The sequence below is a fragment of the Vicugna pacos genome, chromosome 18, assembly GCF_048564905.1.
Source record: "Vicugna pacos chromosome 18, VicPac4, whole genome shotgun sequence".
NCBI classification, from domain to species: Eukaryota; Metazoa; Chordata; class Mammalia; order Artiodactyla; family Camelidae; genus Vicugna; species Vicugna pacos.
In genome coordinates, this window is record NC_133004.1 from 42,709,545 (window position 1) to 42,723,514 (window position 13,970).

The following is a 13,970-nucleotide window of genomic DNA, read 5'->3' on the forward strand; positions in this document are numbered from 1 at the left end:
GCACATGTCAGGGGCCAGGCATTTGGGTTCCCCAGAAGTCATTTTTTTCTATAGGCGGTTCTCTGATAAATATGCTTATAGAAATAAAATCAGATGCTGCAGTTGCCACCTTCGCGTGGGTCCAGCTTTTCCTGGTTTTCTCTTCCTGCTCTCACAGAGCTTCGCAAGCTTCTTCACTCAGTCACCCTTTCATTCGTTTGTTCAGTATATTCACTTACCGACCAGGCTTTTATAAGGCCTGTGTGTTCCAGGCAGGAACTCAGAAGATCGGGTTCTCTTCCATGTGGAACTTCTGGAAGCATTCAGACACCGCATGGGTGTTCCCCCAAGCAGGGCGCTGGTTCCTAGTCGCTGCTAGTTCCAGATGACTGCTGTGAATTTTTTTTTTTATTCTTAATAGACTGTATTTTTCAGAGCAGTTTTAGATTTATAAGGAATTGAATAGACCTCACACAGTTCTCTCACACTGTCCCTCGTTCACTGTCTCCCCTGTTTGAGCATCCTGCATCTGCTACAAATGATGACCCAATAGTGGTACATTGTCATTAACTAAAGATCACAGTTTGCATTGGGGTTTGCTCTCTGTTCTTTGAGTTTGGCAAATGCATAAACAGCACACCCACCAGCCCTTGGCAATCGCTGATCTTTTTGCTGTTTCTGTAGTTTTGCCTTTTCCAGAACATCATTTAGTTGGCATTTTATACTACGCAGCCTTTTCAGACTGGCTTCTTTCACTCAGCAATATACCTTTAAACTTCCCTCATGTCCTCTTATGGGTTAATAGCTGGTTTCTTTCTATTCCGAGTAATACTCAGCTGTACAGATGTACCACAGTTTATCCCCTCATTTGGGTCGTTTCCAGGTTTGGGCAGTATGAATAAAGCTGCTGTAGGCATTCATAGACAGGTTTTTCCATGGACATAATATTTCTAGTCATCTGGGTAAACACCTAGATAGGAGCACAATTGCTAGATCCAATAAGACTGTTTACCTTTGTGAGAAACTGCCAGACTGTCTTGAGATGTGGCTGTACCATTTTGCGTCCCCGCCCATAGTCAGCGAGAGTTCCTCCTGCCCCACACCAGCGTTTGGTGGTGTCAGTTTCCCGGATTTTAGCCATTCTGGTAGGTGTGTCGTGGGGTCGTGTTAATTTTCACTTCCCTAATGACATATGATAACAGTTTCTTTTCATATGCTTATTTTCCATCTGTATATTTTCTATTTTAATTGAGTTGTTTGTTTTCTTCTTGAGTTTTAAGGGTTTTTATGTATTTTGAATACAAGTCCCTTATCAGATGTGTATGTTGCAAATACTGTCTCCCAATCTGTGGCTTGTCTTTGAATTCTGTTAACAGTTTTTTTTTTTTGCAGACCACAAGTTTGTAATTTTAATGAAGTCCAACTTACCAGTTTTCCCCTTCATGGATCATATTTTTGGTATTATATCTAAAAACTCATGTGAGTTTTCTCTGCTGTTACCTTCTCAAACTCACTCTCATAGTTTTGCATTTTACATTTAGTTATATGCTTATTGTGAAAAGGATATGGTCAGTATCTAGATTCATTTCTCTCCAAATGGATGTCTAGTTGTTGAGCATCCTTTGCTGAAAGAATTATCCTTCCTTCATTGTTTTTGTCTCTCCTGTTGTCTTTGGGTTTCTTTCAAAAATCCTTTTAAATGGAGTGTCAGTTATGACCCCCTGTTACTATCCTGGAGCCTGGCTGATGGGTGATGTGGTGGTAAAGAGTTGGAGAGGGGAAGTATTCTATAATCTCATGTTTAAATCTCCATTTTTCTTTTTGTAGTTTATTCGGGGGATTTGGTGAGCTGCAGTATCTGGGATACGACTTTTGAAAGAGTTTCTTAGCCTTTTCCCCTACTCCTCTTACTTGAGACAGGAAGGCTAGAAGGGCTGGAGGAAGCTAATTGTCCTTACCCAGATCAGATAAGGCTGACCAGTGTTTCCCTAATCTTCCTTGCACAGCACAGAACGAGGGCAAAGCCACCCTGGGCCGGCTGCAGAACAGTTGCTGTCCCCCTCCCCCTTGGCAGAAGCCCGGAGGAACTTTCTTCTTTCCTCAACAATAAAACCTGGTGGCAAGCGTGCCTCCCAGAGGTGAAACTCATGAAAACATGAGACTCCGTCTAAGGCTGAGCCCTCGGGTTTCGGTTTCTGTTTTTGTTTTTTAATATTTAATACAATTTTATATGTTTGCTGAGTGAGGTGTCTTCTAGTTTACATAGGTTAGCAGAACAACTTCATGTTTACAATAGGAATAATTTCTCAATGGAAATATCCCTAGAAATACGGACAGACCTAGAGGTCGGTTGTTTTTGAAAACTGATCCACAGCAATTCATGTTGGAGTTTGTGTCCAGCGGTCATGGCTCCTGCATCAGTTTCTGCTCCCAGGAAACTGATTTTCCACATCAGCCTGTAAACGTAATTCTCTGATGAATCTAGGAAGAGTTGTTGTTCAGTTTGTTTAGCTTGTTTTTTTATTGTGAGCAAGGGAATGACAGCTTTCACACTCTTCAGTGTTGGAGCAGAAACCAGAAGTGCCTTTGCAACGAGCTTTCTAACCAACAGTGGTCAGATGTTTCTGTTCTTACGAGGGAGCCATCCCGATATATACTGTTTAACTAGAGTGTTGCCGGCCTTTTACTATGAAAAACCAGTGTCTTTGGGGCAACCTATTCTAAACTTACATGTAAAACTAAGTTTTGTTTGTTCTGCATTCACGAAGGCCCCATTCCTCTGCGGGGCTGGGAGCAAGGTGGCTGTTGAGGTTTGTGGTTACAGCTTTTGTTTGGCTCAAAGACTTTTCGTTTTCAGATCTTTGCTCATTTCTACTATTTTCTAAAATTGAGGTTTTCCAAGATCTTACTGTTGAGTAAGTAAATAGCTATTTCTTCTGTCAGCACACCTCTTCATCTCTCCCTTACCTCTGTCAGTTAGCACTGGACTAACTGCCGGAGAAGGATGAAGTCATTTTATTCTTCTCCAACAATAAATACATAAATTTAATGCTGCAATAAAGAATCGGGATGAGGGAACCCTGTATCAGAAACCCTAAAATGGGGTGGATAGTCAGGAACGCAAGATTGGAGCTGTCAAACGTCAGGCCTTCGTGATGAGATTCAGGCTGTACGTTCTTAGCTGGGATGCTGTCTAAGTCGTTTTGTGCTCCCAGTATCAAATTCAGGCACACACTATTAACTGCCTCTCATTTGTGACATTAATTTTGATTGTCCAGGGAAATTGTCTGATTTCTCCAGTGCACAGTTAATTTTTTTTCCCCTGGCTACTTTCAAACTATGTGAATATCTTATCCCTCATCATTTCAGAGTTCAGGGTTTGTAGTTTATCACCCTGTCTAATGATATTTTTTTCTATTCCAGATATTGTGATAAAATATCTAGAGACTCTGGATTCTGTTACCTTCTTAAGAGTGTGGAGTTTTGTTCTAGAAGGCAGTTAAATTACTGATGAATAACCCTGATTTTGTGGCAGCTTAGTTTTAGACTTTCCTGGTGGGTCTATTTTGGTTTTGCCCTTAGTCCTGTGACTTAGCCCTAATTCCTAAAATACAGCCCTTCTCAATTTAGGTGGGAAGCCTGGGCTGTTTACCGAGCCTTTTCAACTTCCTGGGACTTGAATTCCAAACTTTGTATCCCCAATACTGTATCCACTGAGAATATCTGCTAAGCTCCCCAACACTCCACCTGTTGCTTTTGCTGCATTTCTCAGTCTTACTCTGTATGTGTGCAGTTTAGGTGTTAGCCAAGGATTTGAGGGGAATTTATACAGATTTTGGTCTCCCTGCTCCTGTGTATCCATTCTAATTGGGTCATTTCTAGCTCGGAGAGACTATGAATAAAACTATGAACATTCTTGTGCATGTCTCTTGGTGAACAAATACACTCATTTCTCCTGAGAGTATGTCTAGGAGTCATAGGGCAGGCACATTTGTTTATTAGATACTGTCAGCTGTGCCTTTTCCAGGCTGTCTTATAAATGGAGTCGTACAGTATGTAGCTTTCATTGAGCATGATGTGTCTGAGATTCATCCTCATTGTTTGTCTATCAGCTGTTTGTTTCTTTTTATTATTGGGTAGTGCTACATTAAATTCTTGAAATGGGTGCTTCGAGCATTGATTTTCATTCATTCTTTTCTAATATATGCATTTTAAGGCTATAAATTTCCTCTAACCGCAGCTTTAATTGCATCATACATGTTTTATATGCTATATTTTACTTTCATTTTTTTTTACATTTTTATTGATTCATAATCATTTTACAGTGTTGTGTCAAATTCCAGTGTTCAGCACAATTTTTCAATCATTCATGGACATATACACACTCATTGTCACATTTTTTTCTCTGTGATTTATCATAACATTTTGTGTATATTTCCCTGTGCTATACAGTGTAATCTTGTTTATCTGTTCTACAATTTTGAAATCCCAGTCTATCCCTTCCCACCCTCTACCCCGCCCTCCCCCCGTACTTTCATTTTATTTCAGAATAACTTTAATTTCCATTGTGATCTCTTCTTTGACTTATAGGTTACTTAGAAATCTTGTTTCATTTCCAATATGTGGACATTTCCCAGTTACCTTTTTGTTACTGATTTCTAGCTTAATTGTAGTGTGTTTAAAGAACATGCTCAGTATGATTCCAGTTTTTTAAAATACAGTGAGGCTTTTTTGGTCCCTTTTAATATTCTGTGTTTGCTTTAAAAATGAAGTTATTGGATACCCTTTATGTATACAGTATATGTAGAGAGATAGATAATGTATTCTTTATATGTATTTTATTGTATATGTTCACTAGATCAAGTTCATTTGTCATATTCAGGTCATCTGTCTGCACTGATATTTTTGTTTGCTTGTTCTATCACTTACTCAAAGGGGCATATTAAAGCCTCCTATGATTTATGTATTTCCTTTTTATAATGTAGTTTTTTTAAAATATGTATAGATGCATACAAATACAAATTTTTCTGTCTTCCAGATGAATTGAACCTTTTGCCGTTATGAAATGACTGCTTTATCTCTATTGATGCTTCTTGTCCTCTTTGCCTACTTCGTCATCTTTGTTTCATTTTAACATACATCAGCTTTCTTTTGGGTTGTGTCTGCTGTGTATCTTATTCCATACTTTTACTTTTCTGTATCCCTATGTTTAAGGTGTCCCTCTTGTGAGCAGAATATACTTGGGTAGTGTTGTTGTTTTTAATCCTAACAATCTTTGTCTTCTAATTGGACTGTATAGTCCCTTTACATTCAGTGTAATGACTTTTTGCTTCCTATCTTTGTTTGTTTCTTCTCTGGTCCTCATTTTGACTTTTATTTTTCCCCTCTCTGTTAGCTTGATAGTTATATGCGCTTTATTCTTTCAGTGTCTACCCGAGAGATTACAGCATGCATCTTATCAAAGTCAGTTGTTACTTGGCTTCACTTTCGTCTCTGACAATGAAAAAACTTGGGAATAATTCTGTTATATAACCTCTGTTGGTCTCACTTATTTTCATTAGATGAGATAAATCATAATGAGTGGTAGAATCATTACAGAACTATGGCTGGTTAAGTCAGAAACTAGACTTTTGGAGGAGTGTTGGTTGCAGTGCACACCCTCTCACTTATTTGGCATTATGCCTCCATGCACGTTGTTTACATGTACAGTTTTGATACTGACCGGAGAAGAGCACCTCCAGCTGCTCCCAGGGACTCAGGTGGACGGCAATGGAGAGCTATTCTTAGATGCCAGCGAAGACTTTCAAGTTGGGTCGCGTGTAGGTGGTTGTTAATGTGCCTCTGTACTTAACGCGGTGTCGGTGACTCTAGTAGAGTACATGCTTGTGTATTTCACGTGTCCCAGCTGCGTGTAGTCTGCTTTTACTTCCATTGTATTTTCTCGGTGTCACACTGGATATTTGGGAAACTCAGAAGAGTATATCCTTTTTCCAGTGACTTTTTTTTTTATCAGTTTTAATTTAAACCATATAGTATAACTTGAGGCCAGTTAGTAGAGTGGCTTCCACCATGTCATTTTATCATCTGATTCCACATGAAGTCACATGGAGGAAATAGTGGGTGACTCAGTCATTGCTCTGTGCTCTCTGAAAATGATGAATGTTCTGATTATCCCTGATCAAGTATAAATGAAAAAGAATGTTTACGCCTACATGTTCTGTGCTGCTTGAGTCCATTAGTAGTCTCCATCTGGTTCCTCTAAATTTATACTGTGAATTGATGAAGAATTATCTAGTTGAAAATTTAATATTAATAGTCCAATGACTAATCTGTATTTCAGATGAAAACTTTCTATGTGTTCATACCATACTCTTTAATTTTTGTTGTTTAGCTTTTAAAGTCCATACTGTCTATTGGCTAAATGCATATTTTTATGCAGTGTTGTTCAAAAAGTTGGACATATTTGTTCCTAATTCCTTAAATTAGAATGATACTGCCAGTAGCTTTTATTTGTATGAATTTTAGGGGGGAAATGATGGTAGACTTTGACTTTTAGTTGCATCAAGTTCATGGTTTTGAAAAATAATGTATATACTTAAATTCCTCTAATATTGCCATTTAAGAATATAATTTATTCAGACTGAGTCACGCTACTGTACTTACTATGAGTTTCTTCCCAAAATATTGACTCAAAACCTAAAAGGAAAAAAAAAAAAAAAGGAAATGGTTGATCCAGTACATGCGGTGCTGTGATTTCTGGGAGCAACATGCTGAGTCCTGTCTGGGCGTTTGTTTAGTTCTGCTCCATTAGAATCTGGGCTGTGCTTTCTCCACTCCACCCTCTGCTCTCAAAAATTTTTCTTCCCAAATGTAATTTATGAAAAAGAAGGTTACAGAGCTGAGACTCAAACGTGCGTGATACCACATTTCAGACATAAAGTAACACTTGCTGTATTTAAGAGTAAACTTCTGTTGATTGAACATAAAGGCTGTTTTCATTTTCTGTTTCAAGATACACTTTTGGCAGCTTGCAAAATCACAGTAAAGATGTTTTTTTAATCCTTTTCATGGCTGAGGACTCAGTGGCTGCTGCTATGATGTTGGCATTTGGATTCCACAAACTGTGAGGGACAGGAGTAACAGGGATATGGGCAGGGGTTCCGCTCCTGCCCGCAGAGTGAATGGGCTGTTTCACTGGGCCTCTCCATCCAGCCGCCCGTGCCCGTGGGGAGAAACCCTGAGCAGGAGGGGAAGAGCGGGGAGGGCTGCGGCGTGGCCGGGGCCCCAGGCTATCAGCAGTGCTGGCTGGCGCTCACCGGTGCACCGCACAAGCACATATTTTTGTTTTGGCAACATGTTTCTCAGAGGCCCTCGTTATATAAGGTTGGAGAAAAAAAATTCATGGCCATATGAAAAAAAAAAGTGTGAACACTTTGCTTCTAGCCTGGATGATTCAAGCAAAAATATTTTTAGATTTTTTTAAATTGAAGTGTAGTTGATTTACAATGTTGTATTAGTTTCAGATGTGCGGCATAGTGATTCAGATACACACACACACCCATACATATAATAATATATATATTCTTTTCAGATTCTTTTCCATTATAGGTTATTATAAGATATTGAATATAGTTACCTGTGCTATACAGTAGGTCCTTGCTGATTATCTATTTTATATAAAGTAGTATTTATCTGTTAATCCCAAACTCCTAATTTATCCCTCCCCACCCCTTTCCCCTTTGGTAACCATAAGTTTATTTTCTGTGTCTGAGTCTGTTTATTTTTAGACTTTTCTAAAGTAGATCTGACTTGCCAGGAATAAGGTGCTTGATTTTTCAGATAATTGAAGTGGTTTTCGTTGTTGCTGTTTGTTTGTCATCTCCAGCCTGGAGTTATTTATGGGTTTAAAATAGATGTGAAGGTAACTCAGATTATTTCAATATCTGAAATGACATATTACTGTAATCATATTCTTGGTCACATAAAGGCTTCCCTTGTGGAGAACTCTGGTTTGTTTGTTTCCTGTTGAGCTTTAGGGGAACTTAATTATGGGGTAGGTGAAGTCAGAGTCACTAAGGCTGTGGAGTGGGTACCTTTGTACCCTGGCTGGTGGAACCGTGAGTGCTGGGGACGTGTCTGCCCTCACTGGCGTTTATCCAGCAAGGTGTTTTGTTAGAGGTGCCTAGAATCACATGGTGCTCGGGGACTTACATGTACCTGTAACCTTGTGTGGTTGTAGCCTTACAAGACATTCTGTCCCCCCACCCACCATGGTTAGTTTAAGCAACAGTGTTCGTGGTGGGCTTCAGGCTGAGGAGCTGGTTTATCTGGGATGCCATGGAGGGGCGTGACATTTTGCATTTGCCTTTGGAAAGATCCTGATCCAGGGTCCCTGTGAGGGAGAGGACCAGAAGAGTACAAGCTGGGAGTCATGAGAAATAAGAGCTTGAAAGAGGAGGGGCTCCTCAGAGGTCCACCCAGCAGGTTTAAATGGTGGGGCAGGGGGACTGGGGAAGTCCTCCCCACCTCTGACAGAACAGGTTGTTGAGTGAAGACAGACTTCACATGTCCGTCCCACACACCTCTCTCCCGGGCAGGGAAGGGCTGGCACATTTGTTGCCCCAGGCAGCGGGATGAGTAAGGGCATGGCTCCACCCTGGACGTGGCCCAGGTGATGCTCGCGGGCGCAGGGAAATGAGTTGTTGCGTACGACCTGCAGGTGAGGAGTTGACCTCTCATGACTGGCTGGCTGGCAGCCAGGAGCTGGGATTAGCAGCTTGTAGACATGCTGCATAGGAGGTGCCTAGTGGGGCATCTGGGTGGGTGTGTTCGGGGTTGAGGGGGGTTAATTTTTGAGTCTGAAGATTGAAGGGAAAGGCTGGGCCGGCCTCCTTAGAGTCAGATGTGGGGACTGGGCGCAGTTGAGTCATTTGCACAGAGGTGCTAACTGAAGCCGCAGTGTCATCGGTGACCTTTTTCTCTCTCCCCACATGGACCATAGTCGTGGTTTTAATTCTGCCTCATCTACAGCCTTTCAGTTCACCCAGAGTTCCTTTTCATCTCTACTGAACTGCAGGATGATCCACCCAGCACGTTTTGTTGCTGTTTGGTCTGATTTGGTGGTGTTTCCAAATGATTCTCTTTCTCCCAGTTCTTAGGTATCAGACCCATTTGGTTCCCATAGATAAACTGGCAGAGAGAGGCTCTTGTTCGTTTTTGTTAGAGTTCAGAAACAGAGGTGCAGGCCTCTGCCACAAACTCCAAGACACTTGTTTTGCAAATCAAGTGGCCGTCCGGCTGCTTTGTCCTGGAACATTCTCTCCTGTGTAGTTGTCTCAGAGAACGGTTAGTCCCAGGAGACGCGAGGCAGGACACTGTCCCTGCTGCAGGTTCCCGTGGCGTGAATGTTTTCCAAAATGAGACAAGAACTCATATGAGAAAAAGAAAATACCCTTTATCTTTTATGCCTGACACTGAATCAGATTACCCAGGGAATTAGATTTTAAAAAGTCACTTGTTCCTATAGTTAGTTACTATATTGACCAAGATAATCTTTTGTAAGAGAATTTAAAAATTAAACCTGATAACTTGGATTCAGCTTAGAAAATGAGTAAATATACACAGAACAGTGTGAGTTTGAAGACAGAGATGGCATTCCTTCGACGAACGATGTAGGAGAGTAAATTTGCTATCACTGTGTCTGTCTGGGACCCCAGCCCAGCCCTCCCACCCCACCCAGGGGGATGCAGTCAGTGTTCCCGGTGCCACGGGGCCTGGTGCTCACCTGCTCTGCGGGCTGCGATGGGCTGTGCTTCGCCCCTCTACCTCCTTTCCCATTATTAATATCCTCACAAAAACCACACAACGCCTTTCCCCCAACGCATCTGGTTTTGTTCACAGGCCGTGTTCTCATAGAGATTTCGAGTACCCACAAGAAACTAAACGAGAGTCTGGATGAAAATGTACGTGAGCTGTTTTTATGTTTACCAAATATACTTATTTTATTTTTGAACTTTATTTTGTTTCAAGTCTCAAGTCTGGTATGAATTTTTTATGTCCTTGCGTTAACAGTTCAAAAAGTTCCATAAAGAGATTATACGTGAGCTGGAGAAGAAGACAGAACTTGATGTCAAATACATGAACGTGAGTACCCAGTCTGCTCCGTCCCCGGGGGCTTGGCAGGCAGAGGCAGCCCAGGGCGGGGGGCCCAGCTTTCAGGGGTGGGGGGCTGCTCTTGCCCGATGGCTGAGCCTGGAGGAGCAGCAGCGAAGATGGACAGAGCTTAACACCGGCAAGACCCCTTCGGGCTAAGTGAGCTGGTTTTTGCTAACACGTGGGATCGTTACTAAGAAGCGTTGAAAAGAAATAGCACCAGAATCATACACTTCTGGAAAGCACTGTCTTCAAAGAACATAGATATGTGGGTGACGTCTGTGTCGGTGCAGCTGTGCTTTCACAGGCCAGCACCTCAGGGTGGAGCCATGCACGAGGACACCCACCATCTGGGGGTCCTGGGTCCCCGTCAGAGGCCGCCCCCGCACTGTCCACCCCGCAGTTCTCCTTCCACTTGGCCCGTCGGCTGCAGCTCCTTCTGTCTCCCTGTCTGATGTAGAGCAGTCGCTTTCTGTGGCCCCCCCCCACCCCTGAGCCTCCTTTCTTCTCAATGAGACCCCGGCGTGGCCGTGAGCGGCGTGGGTCACCCTGCACCCCTGCCGCCCCCACGTGCGTGTGCTCCCTGCACCAGGGGGTACCCAGCCTGCCCGGGGCTGCGATGCCAGGTGCCTCCAGACCTCACCTGACTTCCACCCACGTAGAAATTTGATCTCTGTAACATGGGCACTCTTACTGTCCTCGCTGTATGGGTTAGAGGGTGAACATCGATATTTTAGAAAATTAAATAATTGCTAAGGTCACAGAGAAAAGGAGGGGTGAAGCCAGAATCCTAACCAAGGTCTGTTAGACTCCAAAAGCCCCTGCTTCGCCACACCCCAAATCACCACAAGAGATGGCCCCTGTTCATTCTGTTTCTTGAAATCATTTAGTCATAAAACAGGAACATATGATTTAAGATTGTTTATTTATTCACCAAAGCACTTACTGACCACCCAGTGTCCAAAAACCTTGGAGGAAAAAAGGGAATAAAAGAAACGACACTTGTCCTCTGAGAGGAGCTGCCCTTCTGGTCAGGGCCCACGTAGACAGGGAGCTCCAGCAGAGAGGACGCCACAAACACCGGAGTTGAAGGGAGGTGGGGCAGAGGCGCGCAGTGAGGGTGCGGGTGAGCGGGGTGCTTGTCGGAGGCTCCCTGGGGCCGCCACGCGCAGTGGCCACTTAGCAAAAGTAAGTGCCTGACAGTGTGCGTGGCGCTGCAGGAAGACAAGCGGGACGTTTAACTTACAGGCAACTCTCAAAAGATACCAAGCAGAACACAAGAATAAATTAGATTCTTTGGAGAAATCTCAGGCTGAATTGAAGAAGATCAGAAGGAAAAGTCAAGGAGGACGAAATGCACTCAAATATGAACACAAAGAAATCGAGGTGAGCTTCCCGGCACTGCCGTATTCTGCCTGGGCTGACGGTCCGCACGGCTCACGGGAGGCGCGCTGCCCCCGCCGGCCTGTGCTCCCCCCTCCTGTCCTGCTGCTGTTGGAGCCGCACGCAAGTGGGGCTTGGGACGAGCCGAGGGCCGCAGAGTTCCCCGGGGTTGAGAATTAGTAGTCAGCGGCCTCCTAAAAGCACTGGCATTTTCTCTCCTGACTCAGGGAGGGTCGGGGCCAGCATGGGTAGGCATGACTGTCCTCACCTCACAGATGGGGAGGAGGAGGCTTGGGTTAAGTCATGTGGTTGGCACTTGGAACTGGGATTTGAACTGGAACGCTCTGGTTCCCCAGCCCATGATTTTCTGAAGGAACACTATCATATCCCAGAGTACAAAGTAATGTTTTTTGTGCAAGTTGCCTAGCGGAATGTAAGGCCTGTGGCAGCTTCTCCCCACACATGAGTCAGAGGTCTGAATGACAATGGTGGTACCTGCTCAGGTCAGGCTCCAGCTTTGTTACTTTGTCGAATGTTTATCTGCGTGTAGCATTTGCTTCATTATCAAAATAAACCAAGTGTACAGATGGCAGAGATAAACGTCGGTCTTTGATTCCTCATGTCACACTTGTGTAATTATTATTTATTTTCCTAGTACGTAGAAACCATTACTTCTCGCCAGAATGAAATCCAGAAATTTATTGCAGATGGCTGCAAAGAGGCTCTCCTTGAAGAGAAAAGGCGCTTCTGCTTTCTGGTCGACAAACACTGTAGCTTCGCAAGTCACATACACCATTACCACTTACAGGTGGGTGTGACGGCGGGCTGTGTTGCGTGGGCTCACTTTATTCGTGTGGAAATGCTTCGCCTTCCACACCTGCCCCCAAATAAAGCAATGGCCCTATTTTGCCCATGAAAAGATTCCAAGGAAATAATTTTTGGCCAACTTGAATATGGAAACTTTCAGAAATGCAGATGAAATGGTCAGATGTCTGCTTATGATGTAAAGTCTAGTAACATATCTGTATTTAATCAGTAACTGAGAAATGGCACTTTTTTCCTTTTCTCACCTACGAGTCAGATTTTCTTAGACTCTTTCTGATGCATCTTCAGCATCCGTGTCTTCAGAACCACGGGTGCGTCCCAGCAGGCCCCATCCACCCCGCCTGGGTGGTCTGAGATGCTCACCTTGGGGGTCTGTATAGATGATGTCACTGGAAATTCTGTCTCAGGCCACAGACCCCATCCACAGCATCAGGACCCTTGGTCGTGGTTACTTTTTCACTCCTCTTCAAGGTGTGTGCTTGTTCAGGATCTCATCAGCTGCACGATTGGCTTTATTGCCCCCCTTCAGCACATGCAGTTGTGAGGCTATACCCCCAGGAATCATCACAAAACGTGTGTTGGGGGGAGGGTATAGCTCAGTGGTAGGATGCGTGCTTAGCATGCACAAGGTCCTGGGTTCAATCCCCAGCACCTCCATTAAAAAATACATCAATAAACCTAGTTACCTCCTTACCCCCCAGAAAAGTTAAAATTAAAAAAAAAATCGCTCTTTTTTAAAAAAAAAAATTTTAAGTGTTAAATTTCCTCTCCTCTTTTTTTTTAAATTATGAATTCTGTTGGGTTTATGTGAGCATCCAAAACTAGCATTGATTGAGGTCAAATATTCATTGTTATTCATAATAAAATAATTTAGAGAGCACTCCATGATGTGAGAAGCTTCGTAAGAGCTTGAATATAGGACAACTTCCTCTTTTCGGCAGGGGGGTGGTGCTTGGTCTTGTATGTCTGCATGTATCATAAGTTACATATTCCATGAAGTTTTCGCAACTTTAAGGAGTATTCAGCTACCAAATCCAAACACCTAGGGTCTCAAATTGTTACAGGGAAGGCAAGAAATGCTGCAGTCATGGTGACTTTTGTCAGCACTGCATCTGTACTGGTGTCAGCAGTTGTCAGTGTCTGAGGCGAGGGCGTCCTCCTGGGGCAGGTCACAGGCTCGAGAAGGACAGAAGTGACCTCGAAGTGCTCTTCTGTTGGCGACACCCTGCCCATGAGGGGGTACTCACCGTGTCCTGAGCAACGTGGCCTGCTTCCAGAGAGCCCTAGTTGCTGGCCGTCTTCCTCACACTTATCCTTGAGTCCCAGTTATGTTTTCAGAGTGACACAAGCCACATCTACTTCTTGCTGTACCTGAAGTCTTTTCAACCCTCTGAAAACCGCTTTTGTGCCTTCCCTCTTCCCAGACCTTGCAGTGGTCCTTGGATGACACAGGCCAAAGCAGTTGGTCCTCAGTTTGTCAGGGTCACAGGCAGGGGACAGGTGGTGCAAGGAGAGGGGTCTGCCCTCTCTTAGGACTTACATCAGCCCCCCAGCCCATGCCTGATGAACACAGAGTCTGGGTGAGAACAGAGTGAGTGCTGGGAAAATTGTTTCAAGGAAGGTCCCCTGCT

The 13,970-nt window shown here is 43.6% G+C and overlaps 1 protein-coding gene across 1 annotated transcript in view; it reads left to right on the forward strand.

Annotated features, from left to right (window-relative positions):
- BAIAP2L1 (BAR/IMD domain containing adaptor protein 2 like 1) overlaps nt 1-13,970 on the forward strand; it is a 71,369-nt gene that overhangs the window by 44,854 nt on the left and 12,545 nt on the right. Inside the window, exons 4-7 of the mRNA XM_072943319.1 lie at nt 9,880-9,941; nt 10,051-10,122; nt 11,380-11,517; nt 12,170-12,322. Coding sequence (XP_072799420.1) covers nt 9,880-9,941; nt 10,051-10,122; nt 11,380-11,517; nt 12,170-12,322 — 425 coding nt within the window. The remainder of the gene's footprint in view (nt 1-9,879; nt 9,942-10,050; nt 10,123-11,379; nt 11,518-12,169; nt 12,323-13,970) is intronic.